General features: G+C 44.1%; 1 protein-coding gene across 2 annotated transcripts in view; it reads left to right on the forward strand.

Moving 5' to 3' along the window:
• The window catches only part of USP40 (ubiquitin specific peptidase 40), a 75,764-nt gene that overhangs the window by 36,760 nt on the left and 13,499 nt on the right, over nucleotides 1-25,505 (forward strand). For both annotated transcript variants that reach the window (XM_029069008.1, XM_029069009.1), the window contains 11 exons: nucleotides 3,268-3,338; nucleotides 3,845-4,173; nucleotides 7,591-7,714; nucleotides 10,156-10,213; nucleotides 11,902-11,955; nucleotides 13,092-13,180; nucleotides 17,603-17,689; nucleotides 18,658-18,694; nucleotides 22,397-22,461; nucleotides 23,206-23,280; nucleotides 24,355-24,478. In XM_029069008.1, the coding sequence (XP_028924841.1) occupies nucleotides 3,268-3,338; nucleotides 3,845-4,173; nucleotides 7,591-7,714; nucleotides 10,156-10,213; nucleotides 11,902-11,955; nucleotides 13,092-13,180; nucleotides 17,603-17,689; nucleotides 18,658-18,694; nucleotides 22,397-22,461; nucleotides 23,206-23,280; nucleotides 24,355-24,478 (1,113 nt within the window). The remainder of the gene's footprint in view (nucleotides 1-3,267; nucleotides 3,339-3,844; nucleotides 4,174-7,590; nucleotides 7,715-10,155; nucleotides 10,214-11,901; nucleotides 11,956-13,091; nucleotides 13,181-17,602; nucleotides 17,690-18,657; nucleotides 18,695-22,396; nucleotides 22,462-23,205; nucleotides 23,281-24,354; nucleotides 24,479-25,505) is intronic.

Below are 25,505 nucleotides of genomic sequence, written 5' to 3' on the forward strand. Positions count from 1 at the left end.
AGAAGAGATGCCCTGGATGCTTTGTTCGGCTCTGGTGGAGGAGTTCCAGGAGCGTGCGAGAGCGGTTTTTATCCCCAGCCTGGCACCCCCGGAGCCTGGCGGGAACGGGGGTCCTCCATGGAGGGAGGGAAAGTAGCGGGTACCACGAACGCCTGGCTCAGCGGAGAGGGCCCGAGAGCGCACGGCAGAAGCTTTCATCCCCGATCTGGCATGAGTGGAATCTGTGGAGAGTAGGGGGTCCTCTGTGACGAGCGGGAAGACCTCCCCTTCTTCAGCTACAACTCTCAGACCTGCCACCTCACCCACACTCCCTCCTTTCCAAATGGTTTCCTCACCCACCACGATCTCTGGAACCACTCCGTTTATCCCCCCTCATACCCCTCCTGGATTCCTATCAACCGTCTCATTCATCCCGGTTGCTACGGGCCATGCCCTCAACCTCACCCTCTCTGCCAATCCCAATGCCCTCTGCCCACTTGTCTTTCTTTTCATCTCTTTTGCAACACCGACTCCCAGTCTGGGTCATGTCCGGAGCCTGCCCTCTCTGTTCCTGCAGACGGCTCGGTGTGGCTGGAGAAGATCCAGGCATCAGATTCCACTCTTTTCATCTCAGCAAGTATCAATCGCGCATTCAGTCGTCTTTATTGAGCACTCACCATGTGCGGAGCTTTACGCCAAGAGCTCGGGAGAGAACGGCTTGATACAATCGGTGGGCAAGTTCCCTGCCCACGACAAGCAGCGTGGCGAATCGGGTAGAGCACGGGCCTGGAAGTCAGAAGTATCATGGGTTCTAATCCCGGTTCTGCCACTTGTCTGCTTTGTGGCCTTGGGCGAGTCACTTCACTGGGCCTCAGTTGCCTCATCTGTAAAATGGGGCTTAAGACTGTGAGCCCCATGTGGGACGGGGACTGTGTCCAACTCAGTTTGCTTGTATCCCCCCCCCCCAGCGCTTAGTACGGTGCCTGGCACTTAGTAAGCGCTTAACGAAAACCACAATTAGTATTAAGAAACAGACAGTCTAGAGGGATTCTACTTCTCTCTCACTGACGCCTATGCCCAGGTCTCCACAGTCTATTTCACATTTTTATCTCACTTCTGAAGGCACCAGTGCCCCCACTCTCTTCCTCTCTTCCTACTGACGGCCTCACCAGCTGATTTGTTGACAGAATAGAAACGTGGTAAAATTAAAACTTGCGTGGACTTGGCAAGTCATCCTCCACTCGTTGCTGTCTCTCAGCTCTCGCCTTCAGGCAGCTCCCATCTCCTGCCAATTCATCCTTCAGAATATTTTCTGGACCTGCCCCCTGCCTCTCCACCAAAATAGTGACACCCTGGTTCAATCCCTCCTATCCCAATTAGAATATTTTATCAGCTTCTTCACTGCTCTCCCAGACTCCAGCCTCTCCTCACTTCAGTCCATACTCCATGCTGTTGCCTAGATCATCTTCAGGAAATGTTTCTCAGCATCCGTCTCTCCATTCTCCTCCAAAACGTCCTCCGGTGGCTGCTTTTCTCCCTCCACATCGAGCAGCGGTTCTATATCAGGGCTCTACGTCAGCTCTCTCCCACTTATAGGTCAGTTCACTTCCTCCACAATATCCCAGCTCTCACTCTTTGTTGCTCCCAGGCTAACTTTTAACTAACTTTCAGCTTCCCTCCACTCAGAACATACAGCCCCAACTTCAAACAGGTAGAAAGTAGTAGAAGAGCACGGGTCTGGGAGTCACAGGACCTGGGTTGTAATCCAGGCTCTGCCACTTGTCGGCTTTGTGACCTCGAGCAAGTCATTTAGCTTCTCCGTGCCTCAGTAACCTCATCTGTGAAATGGGATTAAGATTGGGAGCCCTTTGTGAGGCATAGACTGTGTCCAGCCTGATTATCTTGAATCTACCCCAGTGCTTAGAACAGTGCCTGTCACAAAGTAAGTGCTTAACAAATGCCATTAAAACAAAAATCTCTCCTAAAATCCCACCTCTTTCAAGGTATCTTCCCTGATAAATTCTCAACATCCAAAGTCATAACAACCGTATAATTTATATACCCATTTAACAGCTTTTATGCATAGATCTATACTCATTGGCCAACTGGATCTTTTTTTCTGAAATTTCATCCTGGTGTCACTACACTAGCTGTCTGAGCCATGTCCTTCTTAACACTCCCACAATTTAAAATTTTTTTCTGTACGTGTCTGTCCCCTGTTGGTCTTTAAACTCCTTAAGGGCAGGCAAAGTGTGTTTTACTTCTGTTGTGTTTCCCAAGCCACTAGTGCAATGTGTTGCAGTAAGTAGGCACTCAATAAATACCACCGACTGATTGGTTTAGCTAAATCTCCGCATTAAAAATCAATTATTCAATCATATTTATTGAGTGTTTACTGTGTTCAGCAAACATTTGGGAGAGTATAATACAACAGAGTTGGTAGGTACATTCCCTGCCCAAAGTGAGCTTGCAGTCTAGAGGGGGAGACGGGCATTAATGTAAATAACTAAAATATGGATATGTACATAAGTGCTGTGAGGCTGAAGGAGAGATGGCTAGAAGGTGCAAATCCACATACATGGGCAACACAGAAGGGAGTGGGAGAAGAGGACTTCGAAAAAGTCCCCGTAGTAAAAACAGAATCTAACCTTATTTAGGTTTCTTAAGTGGCACTGGTTCAAAGAGCATCACTGTAGCCGACAAAGTTATTTTCCTTCTAGAGATCCAGTTGGCTGATGGGACTAGTTGGGTCCTTTGTGCTAAAGTCGCAATAATTAGATGTCTGTATTACGGGTGACAAAGTACACTGCACACCTACTTTTGACCAGATTGCAGGGCATCAATAAGATAGACATTGGTGTTGAAAAATCACAAAGTAGACAATCATGAAATGAGAAATGCTTGATATTTTTTTCAGTGTTGTTTTTCTCTTGCTTTACCAAAGTACCGTTATACATTTTCCTTCAATTTCAACCCGTACTGTCTCATTTTAGCAAGTCACTTAACTTCTCTGTGCCTCAGTTACCTAATCTGTAAAATGGGGATTAACTGTGAGCCTCACATGGGACAATCTGATTACCCTGTATCTCCCCCAGCGCTTAGATCAGTGCTCTGCACATAGTAAGCGCTTAACAAATACCGACATTATTATTTTAGACTTTTATCATGTAGTATATGGCGGGTCTATCTTAAGGTTCATTTCCACCCCAGTGCAGAGTGTATGATATATGCGATACATATTCAAAGGTTTTGTTTCTGATGAGCGAACTGATGGTTCCATCTTTTCAGGGGATGAGCTAAGTTTGCGTGGAATTGAAATTGCTGATGGGGAAGACATCTTTGTATGGAATGGGATGGAGGTAACACCAGCACTAACATTTCTACAAACACTTATTGTATTTATCTTTTCAAACAAGTGAAGACGAGATAATCCACCTATGAGGAATATCATGTTTAAAGAATCGTGAGTGGGGAATGCAAAAATTGGGAAACTCCTTCGTCATTTAAGTAATATATCTTGAAAATCGCATTGCTCTTCTAATCAGGGTAAAATAATGAATATATACCATAAATTTAAACAGAAATGATATTATTCGATTTTTATGCCTTTTCCTCTTAGAGTATATTCAGGATAGATATGTCCCGTCATCCCAGTTGCATGAACTTTTCTGCTATCTTTGTACTCTCCCAAGCTCTTACTATGTGCAGAGCACGGTAGTAAGTGCTCAATAGATTCCATTCATTGATTTCTAGCAAACTGTGAAGTGAAAAAGTTGGCTAATCAATACAGGTAAGGGTAAAAAGGTTAAGTTAACTGCATTCTTGTAAAGTTGGGACCTGAATATCCTTCATTATTATTTTGCAGGTTAGTGGGGAGAAAATACCGACTGGCGAGGACTGTGTACCTGTGCTTCTGACTGTGTTTCGACCCTCAGAAAACAATGGAGGAGGAAAGGTTGAGCAGGTGACAGAATCCCAGCATGTCTTTCCAGCCAATGCAGACATAAGCTCCGTATGCACAGCCCTGGCATTCCCAGCAGGGAGCATCTGGATGAACGGTGCCGGATCCAATGTCACCGAATTAGAGAACTGGAATGTTATTCTCAAGGAGGACATGAAAAAAACTATCAGGGAATGTGGCCTCAAAGATGGAAGTTCGATTCTACTTTTAAGATCTAACGACTGTCAGGAAAGGTACCTCAGAAATTCATTTCAAATGTCCTATCTTCATTTTCTTAGAGCTGACATTGTAAAAGTCATATTTTATTTTTAAAAATCCCTCACTTTTCAATTTTTGTTATTGTTTCCCTCTGATTTTGCTCATTCGTCTATCGCACACTAGTTTGAGAGGATGTCAGTAAAAACGTCTGTAAATTAGGCACATAACAGGAAGAATTGTTTATAAAAATGATTTGATCTGTATGAAATCAGGGTCATTTGGTGAATGCCCTTGCGGTCAGTTCTTCCATAATGTGTATTGTCAGTACATGTTTCGGATAACATGTGAGGGTAGAACTAGGGAACGTTCTACCGACAACACGTGTCTGTCTGGTTACAGCACAGTTCAGTGTTTGAAGAAACGATTGTGCGCATATGCACGCTTTTGGACTCGGGGTGCTACAGTGCAGATTGTCCTTAATGCGGGAAGCTGCAGAGCACAACCTCTGCGTTATAGGAGGACTGACTGTATTACTTCCCTGCTTGTACGCATATATATGTACATATATTTGGTACACACATTTTTTTAATGGTATTTGTTAAGTGCTCACTATGCCGAGCACTGTTCACATATGTATGTATGTGTGAGTGTATATATAATGTGTGTGTTTATATATATATATATATATATATTCATTCAGTCATCTTTATTAAGTCTTTACTGTGTGCAGAGCACTGTACTAAGCTGCTGGGAGAATACAATATAACAATAAACAGACACATTCCCTTCCCACAGAGAACTTAAGAGTAGATATGTGTGTATATATGTGTGGGGGGATGTGTGTATACATACACACACATGTTATACACATACATACATACACGTATATGTACATACACACATATATATACACATTTGAGAAACACTTTTCTCTCAGTTGGCGTAAGTGTTTTAACAAGTGTTTTAACCTCTTAATACGGGATAGTCCAGACCTCATGAAGTGCCACAAACCGGAAACACAATGTGGCTGAGAGTCTCCGATCAAAAATATCTTCCTTGAACCAGAGAGGAGGTGAGCAGGCGTTAAGGGCCTGACAGACAATGTCAGGCAGTCGTATTTATTGAGCGCTTACTGTATGCAGAGCACTGTACAGAGCACTCTTGGGAGACTCCAATAAACAGTAGAACAGACACACATTCCCTGCCCACAGTGAGCTTACCGAGTAAGGGGGAGTGGCGTTGAACTGTGACAAGCCCGTGTTCTTCCGGGGTTGGTGGGGTCGTCCGGAAGCAACCTTGGCTTCACTGACTCCGTGCTCTCCTGGTTCTCCTCTTATCTCTTCGGCCTCTCATTCTCAGTCCCCTTTGCGGGCTCCTCCTCCCCCTCCCATCCCCTAATTATAGGGGTTCCTCAAGAGCCAGTTCTTGGTCCCCTTCTGTTCTCCATCTGTACTCACTCTCTTGGTGAACTCATTCTCTTGCACAGCTTCAACCTTCATCTCTGCGTGGATGACACCCAAATCTACATCTCCTCCCCTGTTCTCTCTCCCTCCCTCCAGGCTTACATCTCCTCCTACCTTCAGGACGTCTCCGCCTGGATGGCCTCCCGCCCCCTAAAACTCAACATGTCCAAGACTGAGCTCCTTCTCTTCCCTCCGGAATCCTGTCCTCTCCCTGACTTTCCCATCACTGTGGACGGCATTACCATTCTTCCCGTCTCACAAGCCCACGACTTTGCTGTCATCCTTGACTCCGCACTCTCATTCATCCCATATATCCATTCCGTCACCAAAACCTATCGGTTTCACCTTCACAACATCGCCAAGATCCACCCTTTCCTCTCCATCCAAACCGCTACGTTGTTAGTACAATCACTCATCCCATCCCTCCTGGATTACTGCATCAGCATCCTTTCTGATCTCCCAACCTCCTGTCTCTCCCCACTTCAGTCCGTACTTCACTCCGCTGCCCGGATTATCTTTCAGCAGAAACGCTCTGGCCACGTCACTGCCCTCCTCAAAAACCCCCAGTGGTTGCCTATCAACCTTTGCATGAAGCAAAAACTCCTCTCTCTTGGCTTCAAAGCTCTCCATCACCTTGCCCCCTCCTACCTCACCTCCCTTCTCTCTTTCCACCGGCCACCCCGCACGCTCCGCTCCTCTGCCGCTCACCTCCTCACCGTCCTCCGTTCTCGTCTATCCCGCCGTCGACCCCTGGTCCGTGTCCTACCTCTGTCCTGGAATGCCCTCCCTCCTCACATCCGCCAAACTAGCACACTTCTACCCTTCGAAGCCCTACTGAGGGCTCACCTCCTCCAGGAAGCCTTCCCAGACTAAGCCCCCCTTTTCCTCTGCTCTTCATCCCCTCCCCATCGCCCCAACTCCCTCCCTCTGCTCTACCCCCCTCCCTGCCCTACAGAACTTGTGTATTTATGTACGTATTTATTATTCTATTTATTTTATTAATGATGTGTATGTATCTATAATTCTATTTCTTTATATTGATGCTACCGATGCCAGTCTACTCGTTTTCTTTTTCTGTCTTCCCGCTTCTAGACTGTGAGCCCGTTGTTGGGCAGGATTGTCTCTGTAGCCGAATTGTACTTTCCAAGCACTTAGTACAGTGTTCTGCACGCAGTAAGCGCTCAATAAATATGATTGAATGAATGAATGAATAACCACTCTCTGCTATCCTTCCTAAAGAAAAGTTTCCTCTAGGGACTTCAAACTTAATTGTGTAACTTTCTCAACTTGCACAGCTCTTTTGGATGAAATTTTTGATTAATGGGCATGCTCTTTATAGTGGAAATACTGTAGATGTGTCTAATGGGTTCTGTAACTGAGGTAGTGGAAAGAGCATGGGCTTGGGAGTCAGAGGACAAGGATTCTAATTCCGGCTCCACCACTCATCTGCTGTGTGTCCTTGGGCAAGCCGCTTCACTTCTCTGGTTCGCAGTTACCTCATCTGTAAAATGAGGATTAAGACTGTGAGCCCCTTGTGGGACAACCTGATTACCTTGCATGATCCCTAGTGCTTAGAACAGTGCTCGGCACATAGTAAGTGCTTAACAAATATCATTATTATTATTAATGAGCTAAAATGGAACTAATGATTTTCAGACCTTTACTGCTGTTTAGTTTTTTGTTGAAAAAAATTTAGATCAATTTGTTGATTATCTTAGGATGTTTTCTAAATGATAGAAATTTTCCACATGAAAAGGAATCCATAGAGTAAGCTTTGCAAATACTCCAGCCCAAGGAAATAGAGAGGAAGTAGAGAGAGCCTATCTAGAAAGACCTAAGTATGGCTTGCCAAACTAATTTTACACACAATGACAACAGTAATGGGGACGTTTTGCTACGTTCTTTCTCCAAATACTTATGTATTTTCCCTTATGCCATGACCCGTCATAAATATAAAGAAGCACTTAAAACATCTAATTTTGTCCCCAGCTTGGTGTTGGAAATGGATAATCTGACTGCTTTTATATGTGGAAGCCCCTGGTTACAAGTTAAAAATTTATGCAACTTGGAGTGTGAAAAAGATCCAATTAAAATTCCTGTGACTTGGGAAATGGTAAGTAGAAGAAATTACTCCTAGATCGATTAACTTGTAAGTTTTCAGTAAGTGCTTGGTTTTATTGAATGGCATATTCATCTAAGACTTCTTATAATCTTTATAAAAAAGCATTTGTTTTGAACACTGCTCTGTTTAGTTGGAGTGCAGTAGAAGATCACTAAATCAGACCAAAGAGTCCAGTCTAAATTGGTGAAACGTCTCTATTGTGTATTTTGATTCAGAATAATCTGAATCAAAACCTAAGCCCTCTTTCGGGGTCCCTTCCATCTCAGGTGTGCTATAATTCCATGGATTCACTCTTAATCCATCTACACATGTAACGTCAAGAGAAATTCTGTCCACACCAACTTTGTGCTGTAGTTACCAGCAAATAGCAATAATTAGACCCTGGAATCCAGTCAGTCCATAAGCATGGAATCAATGGTATTCACATTTCAACCTTTGCTAGGTAAGACAGGAGAAAAACGGACAATAACAGGGTTCCTTAGTAGCCACACCATGGAGTTCTGAAATGGGGAAACCATAAAACAAGGGCAAAAAAGCATTCTAAAGACTCATTGCTGTAAAGCCCCACGGGACTTATTAAAGCAGTGGACAGTTGGCAACAGCAACGGAAGAGACCTGCCTGGTGTACAGCAAGTTGAAAGGGAGTTTCTTTTAGGTTTGAGATAATTATTGACAAGAAAAGAGAGAAATAAAAATGCTGCTAGGGGCTCGGGTAGCGAATGTGATGATTCTGCAGAGCACAGTCTTTTTATCGTACTTCATATTGTACAGAGTAGCAGCGTGGCCTAATGGAAAGTGCGTAGACCTATGAGTCGGAGGACCTGGCTTGTAATCCCAACTCTGTCACTAACCTGGTATGTGACCTTGGACAAGCTCTTTCACTTCTCGGTGCCCCAGTTTCCTTAGAAACAGCGTGGCTCAGTGGAAAGAGCCCGGGCTTGGGAGTCAGAGATCATGGGTTCAAATCCCAGCTCTGCCGCTTGTCAGCTGTGTGACTTTGGGCAAGTCACTTCACTTCTCTGGGCCTCACTTTCCTCATCTGCAAAATGGGGATGAAGACTGTGAGCCCCATGTGGGACAACCTGATCACCGTGTATCTCCCCCAGCGCTTAGGACAGTGCTTTGCATGTAGTAAGCGCCTAACAAATGCCATCATTATTATTAACTTATATCTATCCTGGCGCTCAGTACGGTGCTTGATACCTAGTAAGGGCTTAACAAAAACTACAGTTATTTGTAAGCACTTGGTCTGAAAAGGATGGCCAATCAGAAATTAATCATCAGTCACATTGTCATATGTAGAAACCCAACCTCATTATCTTTGAACCCTGAGGGCAGCAGGATAGGTAAACTAAGGTACCACGCTGGGAAGCATCGTAGCCTAGTGGAGAGAGCACGGACCTGGGAGTCAGGGGATAATAATAATCATTTTGGTATTTAAGCGCTTACTATATGCCAACCACTGTTCTGAGAGCTAGAGTAGGTACAAGGTAATCAGGTTGTCCCACATGAGGCTCACAGTCTTAATCCCCATTTTATAGATGAAGTAACTGTGGCACAGAGAAGTTAAGTGGCTTGCCCGAGGTCACACAGTAGAGAAGTGGCGGAGCCGGGATTAGAACCCATGTCCTCTGACTCCCAAGCCCCTGCTCTTTCCGCTAAGCCATGCTGCTTCTCTAATCCCATCTCTGCCACAGGTCTGCTGTGTTACCTTGGGAACGTCACCTAACTTCTCTGTGCCTCAGTTACCTCATCTGTAAAATAGGGCTTAAGACTGAGCCCCACATGGGATCTGCACTGCGTCCAACCTGATTAACGCGTATCCACCCCAGTGCTTAGGACAGTGTCTAGTACATAGTAAGGGCTTAGATAACATTAAAAAAATCATCTAAATTGTTTTGAATAAATATGTTTTCTTACTTTGATCCTAGTGCCTCAAACCTCACTTTTAAGGTTTTTTGGATTGTTGAGCTAACCTTTCCTTCTCTTTGTGCCACGTCCCAGATGCAGAGAGTTTGGAGGGAAATTACCCCTATTTTTTTGTCTTTATTGATAGTATCTAAAATGATCAATGTCTTAATCGGAGTTTTCTGTCCTCTAATCCAGAATTGGGTCATGACAGATGGTATAGTCCTGATCTTGTGCTGAATAAAATAAGTCTGATCTGACCAATGTTATGATGCGTTTCATTAGAGCGAGTTCTTCAACCAACAAGAAGAAGAGAAATGATTGAGAGGAAAGAAAGTGGCTTTTAAGCATATGATATTGGTTCTTCAAGGCCGTAATTTGAACACTGAATAATATTTAAATTTCTATAACCAAAGTCATATCGCGGATCAAGAATTATTGGGGATGTGCTGACATTCTTCCTTTCTACAACCTCTTTCTCCTGCGAGTCATTAATAATTTCCTTTTATTTTTTTTTTGCATAGCTGATGTTGGATATTCGAATTAAAGCTATAACAGAATTGCAGCTGCCAGAAGACTTAGGTAAATATTTATTTTGAAGTCCTGTCTTGAGTCTTTATTAACTGTTACGGATTAGAGAAAGAGCCAGATGACACCACTTTGAAGGAAAGGAGATTTAATTTCTCTCTCCCACTCTGGATCATCATCAGTAGCAATTTCTGTGCACTGGAACATATGATGAGGAAAAGACTTAGTCCCTGACTTCAAAGAGCTTATCCTCTGAGATTAGGATGCTCATGCTTCAGTTGTGAGTGGAAACAATTCTGAGATGATGGAAACACTTGTCGCCCACTGGATAATATTCCAAGTCAGCTGTAGAAAATACATTTTTTAAGGAAGTGACTAATTTATTGATTCTGTTGGAGTCGTTGAGAACTACCTGATTAAAAAAATGTGCCGATTTTTGTAAGTCGCAACCCAGGATAACATTCAGCTGAGATTTCAAACAAGAATTCACTGCTGAGGTCTATGACAGAGCAGCCAAGATAATCCTTTCTGAATGCGTAGAAATTTCCATTGACATTTTACATACCCCTTTAGTAATGAGTCTGATAGAACTGGAATTCCACAGAAGAGCAGTGGACAGTTAGTTGGGCCAGCGAGGAAGTCACCACATTTAAGACATCTGTGAGCTCACACGACACGCAAGGGAGCGATTGTAAACGACACAAGTGCAGCCACTTCCTGCCGTACTGGCTCCTGCCCTCCTTCAGTCTGGTTGTTGTTATGGTTAATAAGTCCAACGCCGTACTCATTTGGAATCACAACAGGTTAGGAGCACCTCTCCCCCTCCCCCTCGCCACACACTTCTTGCATCTGTAGCTGGTTGGAAGCCAGACGGGTCACCACACATCTGACTCTGGCCAGATTGGATCATTCAGTGGATTGTTTTGTTATGTGGCCCTTCCTCTGTCCAGTCGTGTTCTAGAGGCTTCCACACAACGAAGCTTTCAGCGGCTATGAGGCCGTTCACTATTAAAAGGCAAGGAGTGGAGGGTGGGTTTTCCCCCATTTTGTATAGGTGCTCAGAGAAAGAGTCCTCTCAGTGGCAGAGCCGTCCAGGACCAGTGCGTGTGGAAAAAGCTCAAAGGGATATGAAGCAGCAGAAGATGATATGAAGAGTCAGAAGGTCACGGGTTCTAAATCTGGATCCCCCACTTGTCTGTTGTGTCACCTTGGGCAATTCACTTCACTTCTCTGGGTCTCAGTTCCCTTATCTGTAAAATGGGGATCAGGACTGTGAGTCCCACGTGGGACAGAGACTGCGTCCAACCCGATTTGCTTATAATAATGTTGGTATTTGTTAAGCGCTTACTATGTGCAGAGCACTGTTCTAAGCGCCGAGGTAGATACAGGGTAATCAGGTTGTCCCACGTGGGGCTCACGGTAAATCCCCATTTTACAGATGAGGTAACTGAGGCCCAGAGAAGTTAAGTGACTTGCCCACAGTCACACAGCTGACAAGTGGCAGGGCCGGGATTCGAACCCATGTCTCCCAAGCCCGGGCTCTTTCCACTGAGCCACGCTATACACCGTGGTTCATAGTACAGTGCCTGTCACGTAATAAGTGCTTAACAAATACTGTATTTATTTTTATTATTTCCTAATGGATTGTAGCTTACTATTAACTAGCTGACTTGTAACTCCTTCATGTGATTTGCTTCTTTCAGTTCACCAAAGTATTGTCTTTTTTTCTTTTTTTTTTGTAGCTGGTAATAGCTGTTTGAGGCCAATTAACAGAAAAGGAAAGCTTCTTCCTCCCGGTAAGCCTTTCAAAACTATAAGAATTAATCAGTCTTATTTATTGAGTGCTTACTATGTGCAGAGCACAGTACTGAGCACTTGGGATAGTACAGTACAACAGAGTCGGTAGGTGCGATCCCTGCCAACAGCGACTTTACAGTCTAGTCGGCGAAACAGACATTAATAATAAATAAATTACAGATATATACCCAAAGCGCTGTGGGCCCGAGGGAGGGGTGAATATAGGGTGCATAGCCAAGTGCAAGGAAAACGCAGAAGGTGGGAGAAGAGGGAATAAGGGCTTAATTGGGGAAGGCCTCTTGGAGGAGATGGGCTTTTAATAAGGCTTCCAAGGTGGACAGAGTGAACGTCTGTCCTATATGAAGAGGAAGGGCGTTCCAGGCCATCAGCAGGATACGGGGGAGGGGCCGGTGGCGAGATAGCCAAGATGGAGGTTGGCATTAGAGGATCGAAGTTTGTGGGATGGGTTGTAATAGGTAGGTAATCGGGGAGATAGGGTAGGAGAAGTTGGAATTGCAGTTTCACCCTCTCTCCTCTTGAAGCATCTTCTACTATTGATTCCTTAGACAGTAGTTGAGGAAGTCAGTAAATCAATCAGTCAGTAGTACTTACTGAGCACTTACTGGGTACAGAGCACTGTATTTAGCGTTTAGGAGAATACACTACAACCGAGTCGGTAGATGGTAGAACAAAGATTATTTTGAACAGGTACATTTCCAGTTACTCTTCCTGAACTTCTCTACCCAGAATACTTTTCCTCCACCAGAATGGCAGTTGTCTTTTTTTGTTATACTGAATCTACCTTCCTGGTTTTTTTTTTCTTTAATGGTATTTGTTAAGGACTTATTATGTGCTGTAGTAAGCGCTGGGGTAGTGGAAGATAATCAGGTTGGATACAGTCCAGTCGTCATTTTACAGATCAGGAAATGGAGACACAGAGGAGTTAAGTGACCTGCCCAGGGTCTCACAGCAGACAAGCGGCAGAGCTGGGATTAGAACCCAGGTCATCTGACTTCCGTGCCCGTGCAGTTTCCGCTAGGCCAAGCCATTCCTATAGTTTAAAGAAGACTATGTGAGGGATAGGTCTGGTTATCCCAAAATCGAATGATATTTTTGTGTTCACATTTCTGTATAGTGCCAGATGATTTCACAATCAAAGACGCAAACCTGAAGCTGGGAAATGCGTTAGGATTGTGTCCTGGAAAGGCCCCGACTTCCACTCAGGTAAGGCAGCGAAGCACCTGCTTTTTTGTTTTCAACCAAAATAGGTAATCATTCAACACAGACATTTCTTGTCCTCTCATTTTGTCATCTTGGTGATAATATATTGAGTTTTCCTGATTAAAAGTTCAGGTATTTGCATGAGAGAAAGGAAGTTGATTGAAATGCAAGTTTTTATCCTCATCCTTTTGGAATGTCACTTAGATCCAAAATAATTTCAACTGTGTACTCATTTGGGCTATAATGGGTGTTTTCACTCCATGATGTGAGTAGAAAGTGGTGGTAGAGTTAGAGTATGTTCTGTTTTCTTTTTTTTTTTTTATGGTACTTATTAAGCACTTACTGTGTGCTAAGTACTGTAATAAGGACTGGAGTAGGTACAAGGTTGCCAGGTTGGACACAGTTCCTGTCCCGCATGGAGCTCACTGTCTTAATCCCCATTTTACAAACGAGGTAACCGAGGCCCAGAAAAGTGTAACGATTTGCCCAAGGACGCACTGCAGACAAGTGGCAGATTAGAACCCAGGTCCTTCTGACTCCGAAGCAGCGTGGCTCAGTGGAAAGAGCCCAGGCTCGGGAGTCAGAATTCATGGGTTCGAATCCTGGCTCTGCCACTTGTCAGCTGTGTGACTGTGGGCAAGTCACTTCTCTGTGCCTCAGTTCCCTCATCTGTAAAATGGGGATCAACTGTGAGTCTCACGTGGGACAACCTGATTACCCCGTATCTACCCCAGCACGTAGAACAGTGCTCTGCACATAGTAAGCGCTTAACAAATACCAACATTATTACGCTCTATCCCGTAGGCTTTGCTGCTTCTGATAACACTCGTCTGTCAATATGCCCAAGGCGGTATCAGAAGAAACCATGTGGTGTGACATTGGGCCTGTGTGGGCATTACGACGTGGGTTTTCCTTAAGAATGCAATCCCCTCTATATTAGGACTTGGTGTATGTGACTTTAGGTCTACTATTCTTTAAGATAATAGGATTTATTTTTTCCTCCCTCTTCCCTCTTGGAAGTTATGTCAGTATTTCCTTTATAAAAGCCATCAAGCCAACGTCCTTTTTAATGACGTTTGTTTAGCCTGCATTAAATGTAAATATATCTACCCTATCTCTGGCTTCAAAGAGCCATCCTGTGCTCTTCTCCTAGCTCCTCTCTCAGCAGCTCCACTGTCGCCTTCTCAAAGGATGTGGAGATAGCTGGGAGGGCAGCAGGGAAGAGGTGAGGCCAAGTCATTAGTAGGATAAGGAAGGGATCCTAAGGAAGGGATCCAAGAGTGGTGGTCAATCGGTCATCTTTACTGAGCGCCTACCGTGTGCAGAGCTCTGTACTAAGTGATTCGGAGGGTACAGTATAACAGAGTTGGTAGACAGGTTCCCTGCCCACAACACGCTTACGGTCTAGAGGGCGGGACAGACCTTAATATAAATCAGTAAATTACAGATATGTACATAAGTGCTGTGGGGGTGAGGGAGGGGTGAATAAAGGGAGCAAATCCAAGTGCAAAGGTGACACAGAAGGGAGTGGGAGAAGAAGAAATGAGGGTTTAGGCAGGAAAGGCCTTTTAGAGGAAATATGCCTTCAGTAAGGCTTTGAAGATGGGTAGGGTGATTGTCTGTTGGCAAGAGGGAGGTCAACAGGATTGAGACAGGACTTTGGTCCCGGAACAATGGAGTTGAAACAGACTCCGTACCAGACTGAGATATGCCCGTTGATCAGCCATCATTAGGAAGAGGGAATTACCCACCATGAATGATCATTCATTCATTCAATAGTATTTATCGAGCGCTTACTATGTGCAGAGCACTGTACTGAGCGCTTGGAATGTACAAATCGGCAACAGAGAGAGACAGCCCCTGCCCTTTGATGGGCTTACAGTCTAATCACGGGCTTACGGTCTAATTGTGAAATGGAGACCGACTCTCTTGTCCCAGGTCACCTCCCTTCCCCCTCCCTTTCCACCCTTCAGCTGCCTTAGCCTAGCAGATGTTCACCTTTGGGGGTAATGGGGTTCCCCTGACCGATTTCTCACTGAGGCGGCTTCACAACCCAGGCTGAACTCTGTGGAGAGAGAGGAGGAAGGCCTTTTTCGCCTTTGTTCCCGTTGCTTCCGGGATGAGGTGGGAAAGCGTTTACACTTGCTCCCAGGGCCATTTTTCAAATTGATCTAGCACACTGCGAGTTGGGAAGCAACAGAAGAGGAGGGAGGAGGTTCTTGAGATCATCTGGAGTGAGTGACCCAGAAGCTGCATGTGATTAACAGCCCAGTAGTTTGGTCCGTAAGCTTGGTTTTGTCCTCAACTCCTCTCTCATTCCACCCATGTATTCGTTCTGTCACCAAATCCTGTCAGTTCTACTTTCACAACATTGCTAAAATCTGCCCTTTCCTGTCCATCCGAACTACCACCCTGCCGATCCAAGCACTTATCCTATCCCGTCTTGACTACTGCATCTGCCTCCTCACTGACTTCCCTGCCTCCTGTCTCTCCCTACTCAAACCTCACTCTGCTGCACAAATCATTTACCAACAAAAAGTTCGGTTCATGTCTCCCCACTCCTTAAGAACCCCCAATGGCTGCCCATCCACCGCCTCGTCAAACAGAAACTCCTTACCAGTGGCTTTAAAGCACACAATCAGCTCGTCCCACCGTACCGCAGTTCACTAATCTACTAGTCAACTAGCCCAAACAGCATACTCCACTCCTCTAGCTCCAACTTACTCACTGTATCCCTGCCGACCCTTTTCCCTCGTCATTCTGCTAGCCTGGAATTCCCTGCCCCTCCATTTGTGCCAAATCCGCCACCCTCTCCACCTTCAAAGTATCATGAAGGACTTCTCTTCCAAGAGGCCTTCCCATATTAAGCCCTCTTTTCCCTGGCTCGCTCTCCCTTCTGCATCATCTATACACCTCAATCTGTGACCTTTGGTCAGTTGATATTCTCCCCAGCCCCACGGCACTTAGGTACATGTCCTTAAATTATATATTATAAATTATTCCTATTAACGTGGCTCAGTGGAAAGAGCCCAGGCTTGGGAGTCAGGGGTCATGGGTTCGAACCCCGGCTCTGCCACTTGTCAACTGTGTGACTGTGGGCAAGTTACTTAACTTCTCTGTGCCTCAGTTACCTCATCTGTAAAATGGGGATTAAGACAGTGAGCCTCACGAGGGACAACGTGATTACCCTGTATCTACCCCAGCGTTTAGAACAACAGTGCTCTGCACATAGCGCTTAACAAATACCAACATTATTATCATTATCATTATGTCTGTCTTCCCCTTCGAGTCTGTGAGCTCGTTGTGGGTAGGGAATGTGTCTGCTAATTCTGTTGTATTGTACTATCCCAAGCACTTAGTACAGTGTTCTGCACATAGTGAGCCCTCCATAAATGCAATTGATTGATGTTGCTGTATAATAACTGTGTTGTGTTCTTTAACAACAACATATCCTTTTCTTTTAAAGAGGAGAATATATTGACAATGAGGTATTCCACAGTAACAAGGGAATGTTATTTTAGAAATTACTGAAAGAGTTAATGTCTGTTCTTTCACTTTAAAGTGTTGCATATTCATCATTATACAATAAATAAAAATAATGATGGCTTTTGTTCAGCACTCACTATGTGCCAAACACTATTCCAAGTACAGGGCTAACAAGATCTTCACGTTCCATATAGGGCTCACGGTCTGAGTAGTAAGGAAAACAGGAATCAGATCCCCATTTTGTAGATGAGGAACTGAGGCATGGAGAAGGTAAGTGACTTACCCGAGGTTACCCATTAGTCAAGTGCCAGAGCGGGAATTAGAACCCAGGCCCAGGCCCTGTCCATTAGGCCATGCTGGTTTTAATAACAATAATAATAACAATAATAATGTTGGTATTTGTTAAGCGCTTACTACGTGCAGAGCACTGTTCTAAGCGCTGGGATAGATACAGGGTAATCAGGCTGTCCCATGTGAGGCTCACAGTCTTAATCCCCATTTTCAGATGAGGGAACTGAGGCACAGAGAAGTGAAGTGACTTGCCCACAGTCACACAGCTGACAAGTGGCAGAGCTGGGATTCGAACCCATGACCTCCGACTCCGAAGCCCGGGCTCTTTCCACTGAGCCACGCTGAGCTATTATCTCCTCCATTAGAGTGCAAATTCTTTATAGGGCAGAATTGTGCCTTTTAATTATTTTGTACATTTTCCAAGAGCCTAGTTGCAGTGCTCTGCATATCGTAGACACTCAGTATATACTGTTGATGATGTCACGTTAATCTATTCTGTAAAAATCTCCAAAATAACCCTGTATTCACCCTGGTAATGTTGGCTTTTCTCCTAAGATTTTAGATATAATAGTAATATATTTGTGTGTTTTTTACAGTTTATTGTGTGTCTTTTTTTCTATCTAAGCTATCCTGCTATTCCTTTTCTAGCTCTTCTTGTATTTTGCTCTTGGGAGTGATCTACAGTCTGGCACAGAAATGGAGATCATAGTGGAAGAAACGATATCTGTAAAAGATGTAAGTAATGAAACTGCTCAATAACCCCTTATTCTGTTGAAGTGCTGTGGCCCTGATGCCTATAAGAATGTTCCCTGCCATCTGCTCAATCAGTCTCAATCAGTCAATGGTATTTAGTGAGCGCTTACTATGTGCAGAGCACTGTACTAAGTGCTTAGGAGAGTAAAATACACCAGAGTGCCTCAATAAGGAGAAGTGGACCTGGAGTTGTAGTCTACAGTTCTTTAAAAGCTTTTTTAAATGTTGTGAGAATTGTGTTTCATAATTCCATAATTAAAAATATATGATTTTTTTTCCTTGAATCAATACCACATATAATTACTGGAAACTCAAAGTGTTACTGACTAGAGAAAAATGACTATTTGCAGTGGTTAATATGATGGATGTATAATCCACTTAAATATGATAAGTTGCCTGTAGAAGGTGGAGTATAGCTTCCTATTTTCAGCATCGTACAGGGTGCTCTTTTAAGGATGAAATCCCGAAAATGAAGCCCTGTAAATGGAATTGCAGGTGAAATCTTTTGCACCAAAAGAACATATGATGAAAAAAACCCCTCTTGATAGAGAATAAAGGCACTGCCAAATTGCCAGTACTAAACAGAGCGGAGTTGATAGCGAAGAGTCATTTTGGTGGCCAACTTATTAAGATCAGTTGCCTCGGTAGGCTAACTCGGAGAGCTAGCACTCTACACATGCCCAGAAATTCTGGGGGTCTGACTAAGCCTCCAAACAAGAAGACCTGTACCCGACCCAAATACCTGACCCCACCTCACATCCTTACATCCTCGGTGATCTTTGAGCACTTCATTCCTCAGGGAGTGGTTCGAAGGGCAGTTTGGGGGCTTTCCTGGATGTGCGCTGCAATCTTTGCGGGACCAAGGTTGCCGTGCTTCCTGAAATAATCCCTCTGTCCTGTCAAAGTTTGTATTTGGTGTTGAAACTGATTTTTTTGTTTTTGTATTACAGTGCTTAAAAGTTATGCTGGAGAAATCTGGTTTGCCAGGTCAGTTCAATGGTTTGTTGTAATTGTGTCCAAATCCTTCCTAAATGTAAACTCTTCATAAATTTAGGTGAATGTAATTATAGTACTTAGGGCACTTGAGCCGTCTCTGTGCCAGTGTATCAAATATATTAGCACGTGTCATATATCAAATTGTTGTAATAAACTTACCATGTTTACTCCCATAAGTGCCTCATAATTATCGCCACTGAGATTTTTGAGGTGAAAATATAGATTTTTTTTATACCACACAGAAATAACACATTCTGGGATTAAGAAAAGAAAACTAATAGTAGTTGTGGTATTTGTTAAGCACTATGTGCTACGCATTTAGACTGAAAGCTCATTGTGGGCAGGGAATGTGCCTTCCAACTCTGTTGTATTATGCTCTCCCTGTAAACTCCGATTAGACCGTAAGCCCGTCAAAGGGCAGGGACCGTCTCTATCTGTTACTGATCCGTACATTCCAAGCGCTTAGTACAGTGCTCTGCACATGGTAAGCGCTCAAAAAATACTATTGAATGAATGAAGTACTTGGTACTGTGTTCTGTCCCTGTCCTACGTGGAGCTCACAGTCTAAGGAGAGGAGCAAGAGCTGATATTTAATCCCCATTTTACAGATGAGGAAACTTGGGCACAGAGAGGTTACGTCACTTGCCCAGGTGTCACCCGGCAGCCAAGAGGCTGCACAGGGATTGGAACCCAGGTTCTCTGACTCCCAGGGAGGTGCTCTTTCCACTAAACCACCCGGCTTCATGGTAACACAGCAGAGTCAGTTCATGCTGGGGAAGGGGAGTTTCATCTGGAAAGCTCCATTGTAGGAAGAGATGAAGGAAGAGGGTTAATTCACTGAGTATCTATTTGTACGCAACACTTGGAAAAGACGGTAGAAGTAAAACATGCAGTCTCAAGTCACCTCCTTTCCTCTTCCTTTTATTCCTTCTGTTTTTTTCCTTCTTCCCTTATTGCAAGGTTCAATTCTATGTCTACGTGTGACAGGCTCACCCTCTAAAAATATGGGAAGTGCAGCAACTGTGAGTTAATATGTAGAGAAGCAGCATGGCTCAGTGGAAAGAGCCTGGGCTTGGGAGTCAGAGGTCATGGGTTCTTATCCCAACTCTGCCACTTGTTAGCTGTGTGACTTTGGGCGAATCATTTAACTTCCCTGTGCCTCAGTGACCTCGTCTGGAAAATGGGGATTAAGACTGTGAGCCTCACGTGGGACAACCTGATTAGCCTGTATCTACCCCCGCGCTTAGAACAGTGCTCTGCACGTAGTAAGCGCTTAACAAATACCAGCATTATTATGTATATCAGTGGGCCTGTGTTTGCTAGTTTGCATTGTAAATTAAAAAGAAACTGGCTACTTTAAAGCTGAGCGAATGTATCATCTAAACCAAAATTTGAAACAGAATTTAGGTGTTGTACCTATGAGCCCCGGGGGGGGGGGGGCGCGGAAAAAGCCATAATTTACAGACGTTCTTTGTAATTTCTCAAGAGGAGTTGACTTTATTTTCTTAAATCAGCTCATCTAGTTTGCTACAAGTCACCACCCTGTGGCATAAATCATAACTTGAAATGAAAAGGAAACTCAGTCTTTCAAGATTCATAATTGCGCTCACCCAGATATAATTTAAGTAAGGTGAAATTAAACTTACAATTGTAACTGAAAAAAATAAATATTGTATTTGATAGTGGGCCTGTTTCTCCTGGGAAGCAAGCGGGATGCATACATCTCCCCAGTAATGTGATGGTTGTGTAATTGCAGAACCTTGCATTTAGGAAAATTCACATACAAGTCACTGCTTCTGATGCTACAGACATTTTCTAATGATTAAGTCATCTCCCACCTTAACTTCTTCATCGATTTCCTTGTTGACTTCCTTGCCCATTCTTTGCTTCACTTTGCTCCATATCATTTTCATAAAAATGGTTCTGCATGTATCTCCCCCTCAAGGAGAAACTCTTCACCATTGGCTCTAAGACACTCAATCAACTCTCCTCCTCTCACCTATCCTCGCTACGATTTCTACAACCCTACTCGAACACTTTGGTCCTCTAAAACCAGCCTCCTCAATGGGTCTTATCTCGTCTCTCTCTCGCCAATGACCCTGGTTTTTCCCACCCTTCTGCAGGGTACTCCCTCCCACTTTTATATATGACAGACCACAACTCTCCCCAATTCCAAAGCATTACTAAAATCATATCTCCTCCAGTTAGCTTTTCCTAGCCAATCTGGCTTCGGTCCCCTTTACTGAAACCCACCTCTCAGAGGTCACCAGCGATCTCCTTTTTGCCAAATCCAGTGGTCTCTACTCCATCCTAATCCTCCACGACTTCTCAGCTGCCTTCGACACTGTCGACCACCCCCTTCTCCTGGAAGCGTTATCCAACCTCGCCTTCACTGACACTGTCCTCTCCTGGTTCTCCTCCTCTTTCTCTGGGTCGTTCATTCTCAGTCTTTTTCCTGGCCTCCTCCTCTGCCTGGGGGAGGCCCTCAAGGCTCAGTTTTGGGTACTCTTCTATTCTCCCTCTACACCCATTCCCTTGGAGAACTCAATCGCTCTCATGACTTCAACTGCCACTTCTATGCAGATGATTCCCCAATCTACATCTCTAGCACTGAATCTCTCTTCCTTGCTGCATCTCGCATTTCCTCCTCTTACTCCCTGCCCCTCTTTCTCCCTGTCCCTCTTTCCTCACCTCAGTACTCTCCTACTCCAGCCCAGCTTGCACACTTCACTCCCCTAACGCCAACCTTCTCAATGTACCTTGATCTCATCTGTCTCACCACCGACTTCCCGCCCACATCCTGTCTCTGGCCCGGACTGCCCTCCCTCTTCATATCCCCCGGACAGTTAATCCCCCACCTTCAAAGCCTTATCGAAGGCACATCTCCTCCAGGAGGCCTTCCCTGATTAAGCCAAGCCCTCCTTTCGTCTTCTCCCACTCCCTTCTGCATCGCTCTGACTTGCCCCCTTAATTCATCCTCCCTCCCACCCCCATAGTATTTATGTACATATCTGTAATGTACATATCTGCAATTTACTTGCTTATATGTCTGTCCCCCCATCTAGATGGTTAGCTCGTTTTCGGCAGGGAATGGGTCTGTTATATTGTTATACTGTACTCTTCCAAGTGCTTAGTACAGTGCTCAGCACACCATAAGAGCCCAATAAATGCAGTTGATTGATTCCTGAGTAGCCTCTTACCTGACCACCGTATTCTCTCTTCTCTCTGCATCACCTAAGCACTTGGGTCAGTACTCCGTGAGTACTCTGATAGCCTGGGATCAGGTTTACCAACTACATTTTACTCTCCCAAGTGCTTAGTACAATGCCATGCATCCAGTAAGCACTCAATAAATAGCACTGATTGAAAAAACAGCATGCTGACCACCAATAGGCTTGCCCTGTTGAATGCTGTTCTCTACTTCCCTGAAAACCTAGCCAAAAGTTCATATCGACAACACGTGCTGTGGTAGAATGGATGGAGTCATTTTGAAGAAGGTTATAAGCACTTTCAGATCACCCTTTTTACTTAAATGCATCCTAAAAGCTTAAATAAATAATGCACTTCCCCAAAGGGAATTTGCCCCTGAATCAGTCCTCTCCTCCCTGACAGTGTATTCTCTTGATGGACTACATGGTCCGTCTTATTTCTCATCAGAATATTTTCAGGGCCCTGATTTTTATTTTCTTGTAGGTGACACTTGGCATTTGAGAAAAATGGATTGGTGTTATGAAGCGGGAGAAGCATTAAGTGAGGAAGTAAGACATTTCACTTTTATTCCCAAAGTTCATTACCTCGGAAATACCCTTGTGAATTTGCAGGGACCCCAAGACCTAGTCAGGGAATATAATTAAACTGGCTCTGAAAGCAAACCAGCAGATAAGAATTTCCGTAAAAGTAGAAGGCACTTTCAGCATGAGTGATGTGCTTCTTTTAAGCTACTAGTGCTTGCAAGGCATCAGATAACCCTGGTGTGTTTATGAAGAGCTAGCAAAACATGTTTACTGGTAATTAAAGAGAAATTCAAGTGGATTAAAGGAATTACTAAAGGTAAAATGGCAGTGTCCCCTATAGACAATAATACCATAAAGCTTAGAAATTGGTTGGTATATTGATTCATGAAAATTCATGTTTCAAGAAAGGTTGTGTTTCGCTAAAACAATCAAGTGTTCTGTCTCGTTCAGTTTTGCACTATATTAGCTTTCAAAAAAAATTAGAGAATGAATAGACTGTGAGTTTGGGAGTCAGGGGATATGAAGGTTAGTTCCAGCTGTGCTGTGTGACCTTGGCCCAGCCCTTTAACCTCTTTTGGGGGGTTTATGCTTGGTATCAGCTCCCACGGATCGGCTATATCTGTGAAGAAGATTATTTGGGTAATTTTTTTTTAATTTAAGACCCCTTTAGTTAACCAACTGCAGTGTTTGATTTTGCTCATAGGGATCAAAAAAGAAAGTGTTGGTTTTCTTTGTTATTCACTCAAAAAATATGTTCTGTATTTTCAGAATGCCACTCTGAAAGATCTTGAACTATGCACGGGAGATACCTTGGTCCTAACTGAAGGGAAGCTTCCACCCATGGTAATTTCTTATTCTGACGATCTAAGAATTAATGAAATACTTCAAAGCCTTTAAGGCTAGTTGGTTTTGTCCTTCATTTCTATAAGGGAAATTAACTAAATTTCCAATTAACAGCTGATCTCTTCTATAGAAGCCTATGTTTAGATCCAACTTATGACGAGCTGGTAATCAATCGTATGTATTGAGTGTTTACTGTGTACATAGCCCTGTACTTACTGCTTAGGTGAGTACAATATAACAGTATAACAGAGTTGGTAGGCACATTCCCTGCCCTAAAGGAGTTTCCAGTTTTAGATGGGGAGACAGATAAATAAATTACAGATATGTATGTAAGTGCTGTGGGCTGAAGGGTGGGAGAGTGAACAAAGGGGCCAAATCAGGGTGACCCAGAAGGGAGTGGGAAAAGATGAAATTAAGGGCTTTCATTCATTCAATAATATTTATTGAGTGCTTACTACGTGCAGAGCGCTGTATTAAGCGCTTGCTGTATTAAGTGCTTGGAATGGACAGTTCGACAACAGATAGAGACAATCCCTGCCCAGTGACGGGCTCACAGTCTAATTGGTGGAAATTGGCTTTGTCAGGGTTGCTTTTTTTGTCAGAGAAGCAGCGTGGCTCAGTGGAAAGAGCACGGGCTTTGGAGTCAGAGGTCATGGGTTCGAATCCCGGCTCGGCCACTTGCCAGCTGTGTGACTGTGGGCAAGTCACTTCACTTCTCGGTGCCTCAGTTACCTCATCTGTAAAATGGGGATGAAGACTCTGAGCCCCACGTGGGACCACCTGATTCCCCTGTGTCTCCCCCAGCGCTTAGAACGGTGCTCGGCACATAGTAAGCGCTTAACAAATACCAACGTTATTATTATTATTTTTAACTCCCTCTTCTGAACAATAAAAAGGGGTGGGGGGGGAATAGACAGAGCACAGTTCATCAGTCCTAGAAAAAAATAGTTTAAGTAAATGAAGTGGGCATTTTGTGTATGCATTTATTTCTTTTCCATAAAAGTGAAAGTGCCAGCTAATTTGTATTTCTGCAACAACTTAGGAGCAAAGTTAGTGTTTTTTCTGTCTTTTCAGGGTTTCCTTAAAGTGCTTCTCTGGTGGTACCAGCCTTTCACTCACTCTCCACAAGAAAATGTGCGAGAACAAGAAAATGGCATTTCATGCCCAACAGGGACTCTGAAAGTTACCCCAGCTGGAGGTGAGCACTTAGATAATTACGGCAGCAGAAACATCATCGAGAGCGGTGGAAGCAGCGTGGCCTGGTGTCAAGAGTACGGACTTGGGAGTCAGAGGACATGGGTTCTGATCTCGGCTCCACCACTTGTCTGCCGTGTGACCTTGGGCGAGTCACCTCACTTCTCTTTGCCTCAGTTACCTCATCTGTAAAATGGGGATTAAGACTGTGAGCCCAACGTGGGACAGCCTGATTATCTTGTATTTACCCCAGCGCTTAGAACAGTGCTTGGCACGTAGTAAGCGCTTAATAAATACCATCATTATTATAATTATTATTTATAGGGGCAAAATGGGCAATTTGAAGAAACCCAAATAGTTGCGGAATGGGTTCTTGGCAGGTTAGGAACTTTAATCTTCTCGAATAGGGAAAGCCCAAAATAACTTCTTCAGTCACGCTTTTTTTGAAAAGATGAGTAAAAATGCTGTATATTTTGTGATCTAGCTTCCTTCTAAGCCTCATAGATGTGAAGCCTAGCCAGTAGAGCGTGGGCCTGGGACCTGGGTTCTGATTCAGGCTCTGCCATTTGTGTGGTCTGTGACCACGGACAAGTCACTTCACTGGGCCTCATTACCTCATCTGTAAAATGGGGATTAAGACGGAGAACTCATGTGGGACAGGGACTGTGTCCAACCTGATAAGTTAGTAATAATAATGATAGTGATATTTGTTAAACACTTACTGTGCTCCAGGCACTATAGTAAGTGCTGGGTTGAATACAAGCAAATCAAGTTGTACACAGTCCCTGTCCCGTGCATATATGGTTCACAGTCTCATCCCCATTTTACAGATGAAGTAAATGAGGCACGGAGAAGTGAAGTGACTTGCCAAAAGTCACACTGCCGGGATTATAACCCATGGCCGTCTGAATCCCGGGCCCATGCTCTGTCGACTACGCCATGCTGCTACTCTGTATCTACCCTAGCGCTTAGTACCGTGCCTGGTACATAGTAAGCGCTTACCAAATCCTGTAAAAAAAAAAAAAAAGAGA

The sequence above is a fragment of the Ornithorhynchus anatinus genome, chromosome 7, assembly GCF_004115215.2.
Source record: "Ornithorhynchus anatinus isolate Pmale09 chromosome 7, mOrnAna1.pri.v4, whole genome shotgun sequence".
Taxonomy (NCBI): Eukaryota; Metazoa; Chordata; class Mammalia; order Monotremata; family Ornithorhynchidae; genus Ornithorhynchus; species Ornithorhynchus anatinus.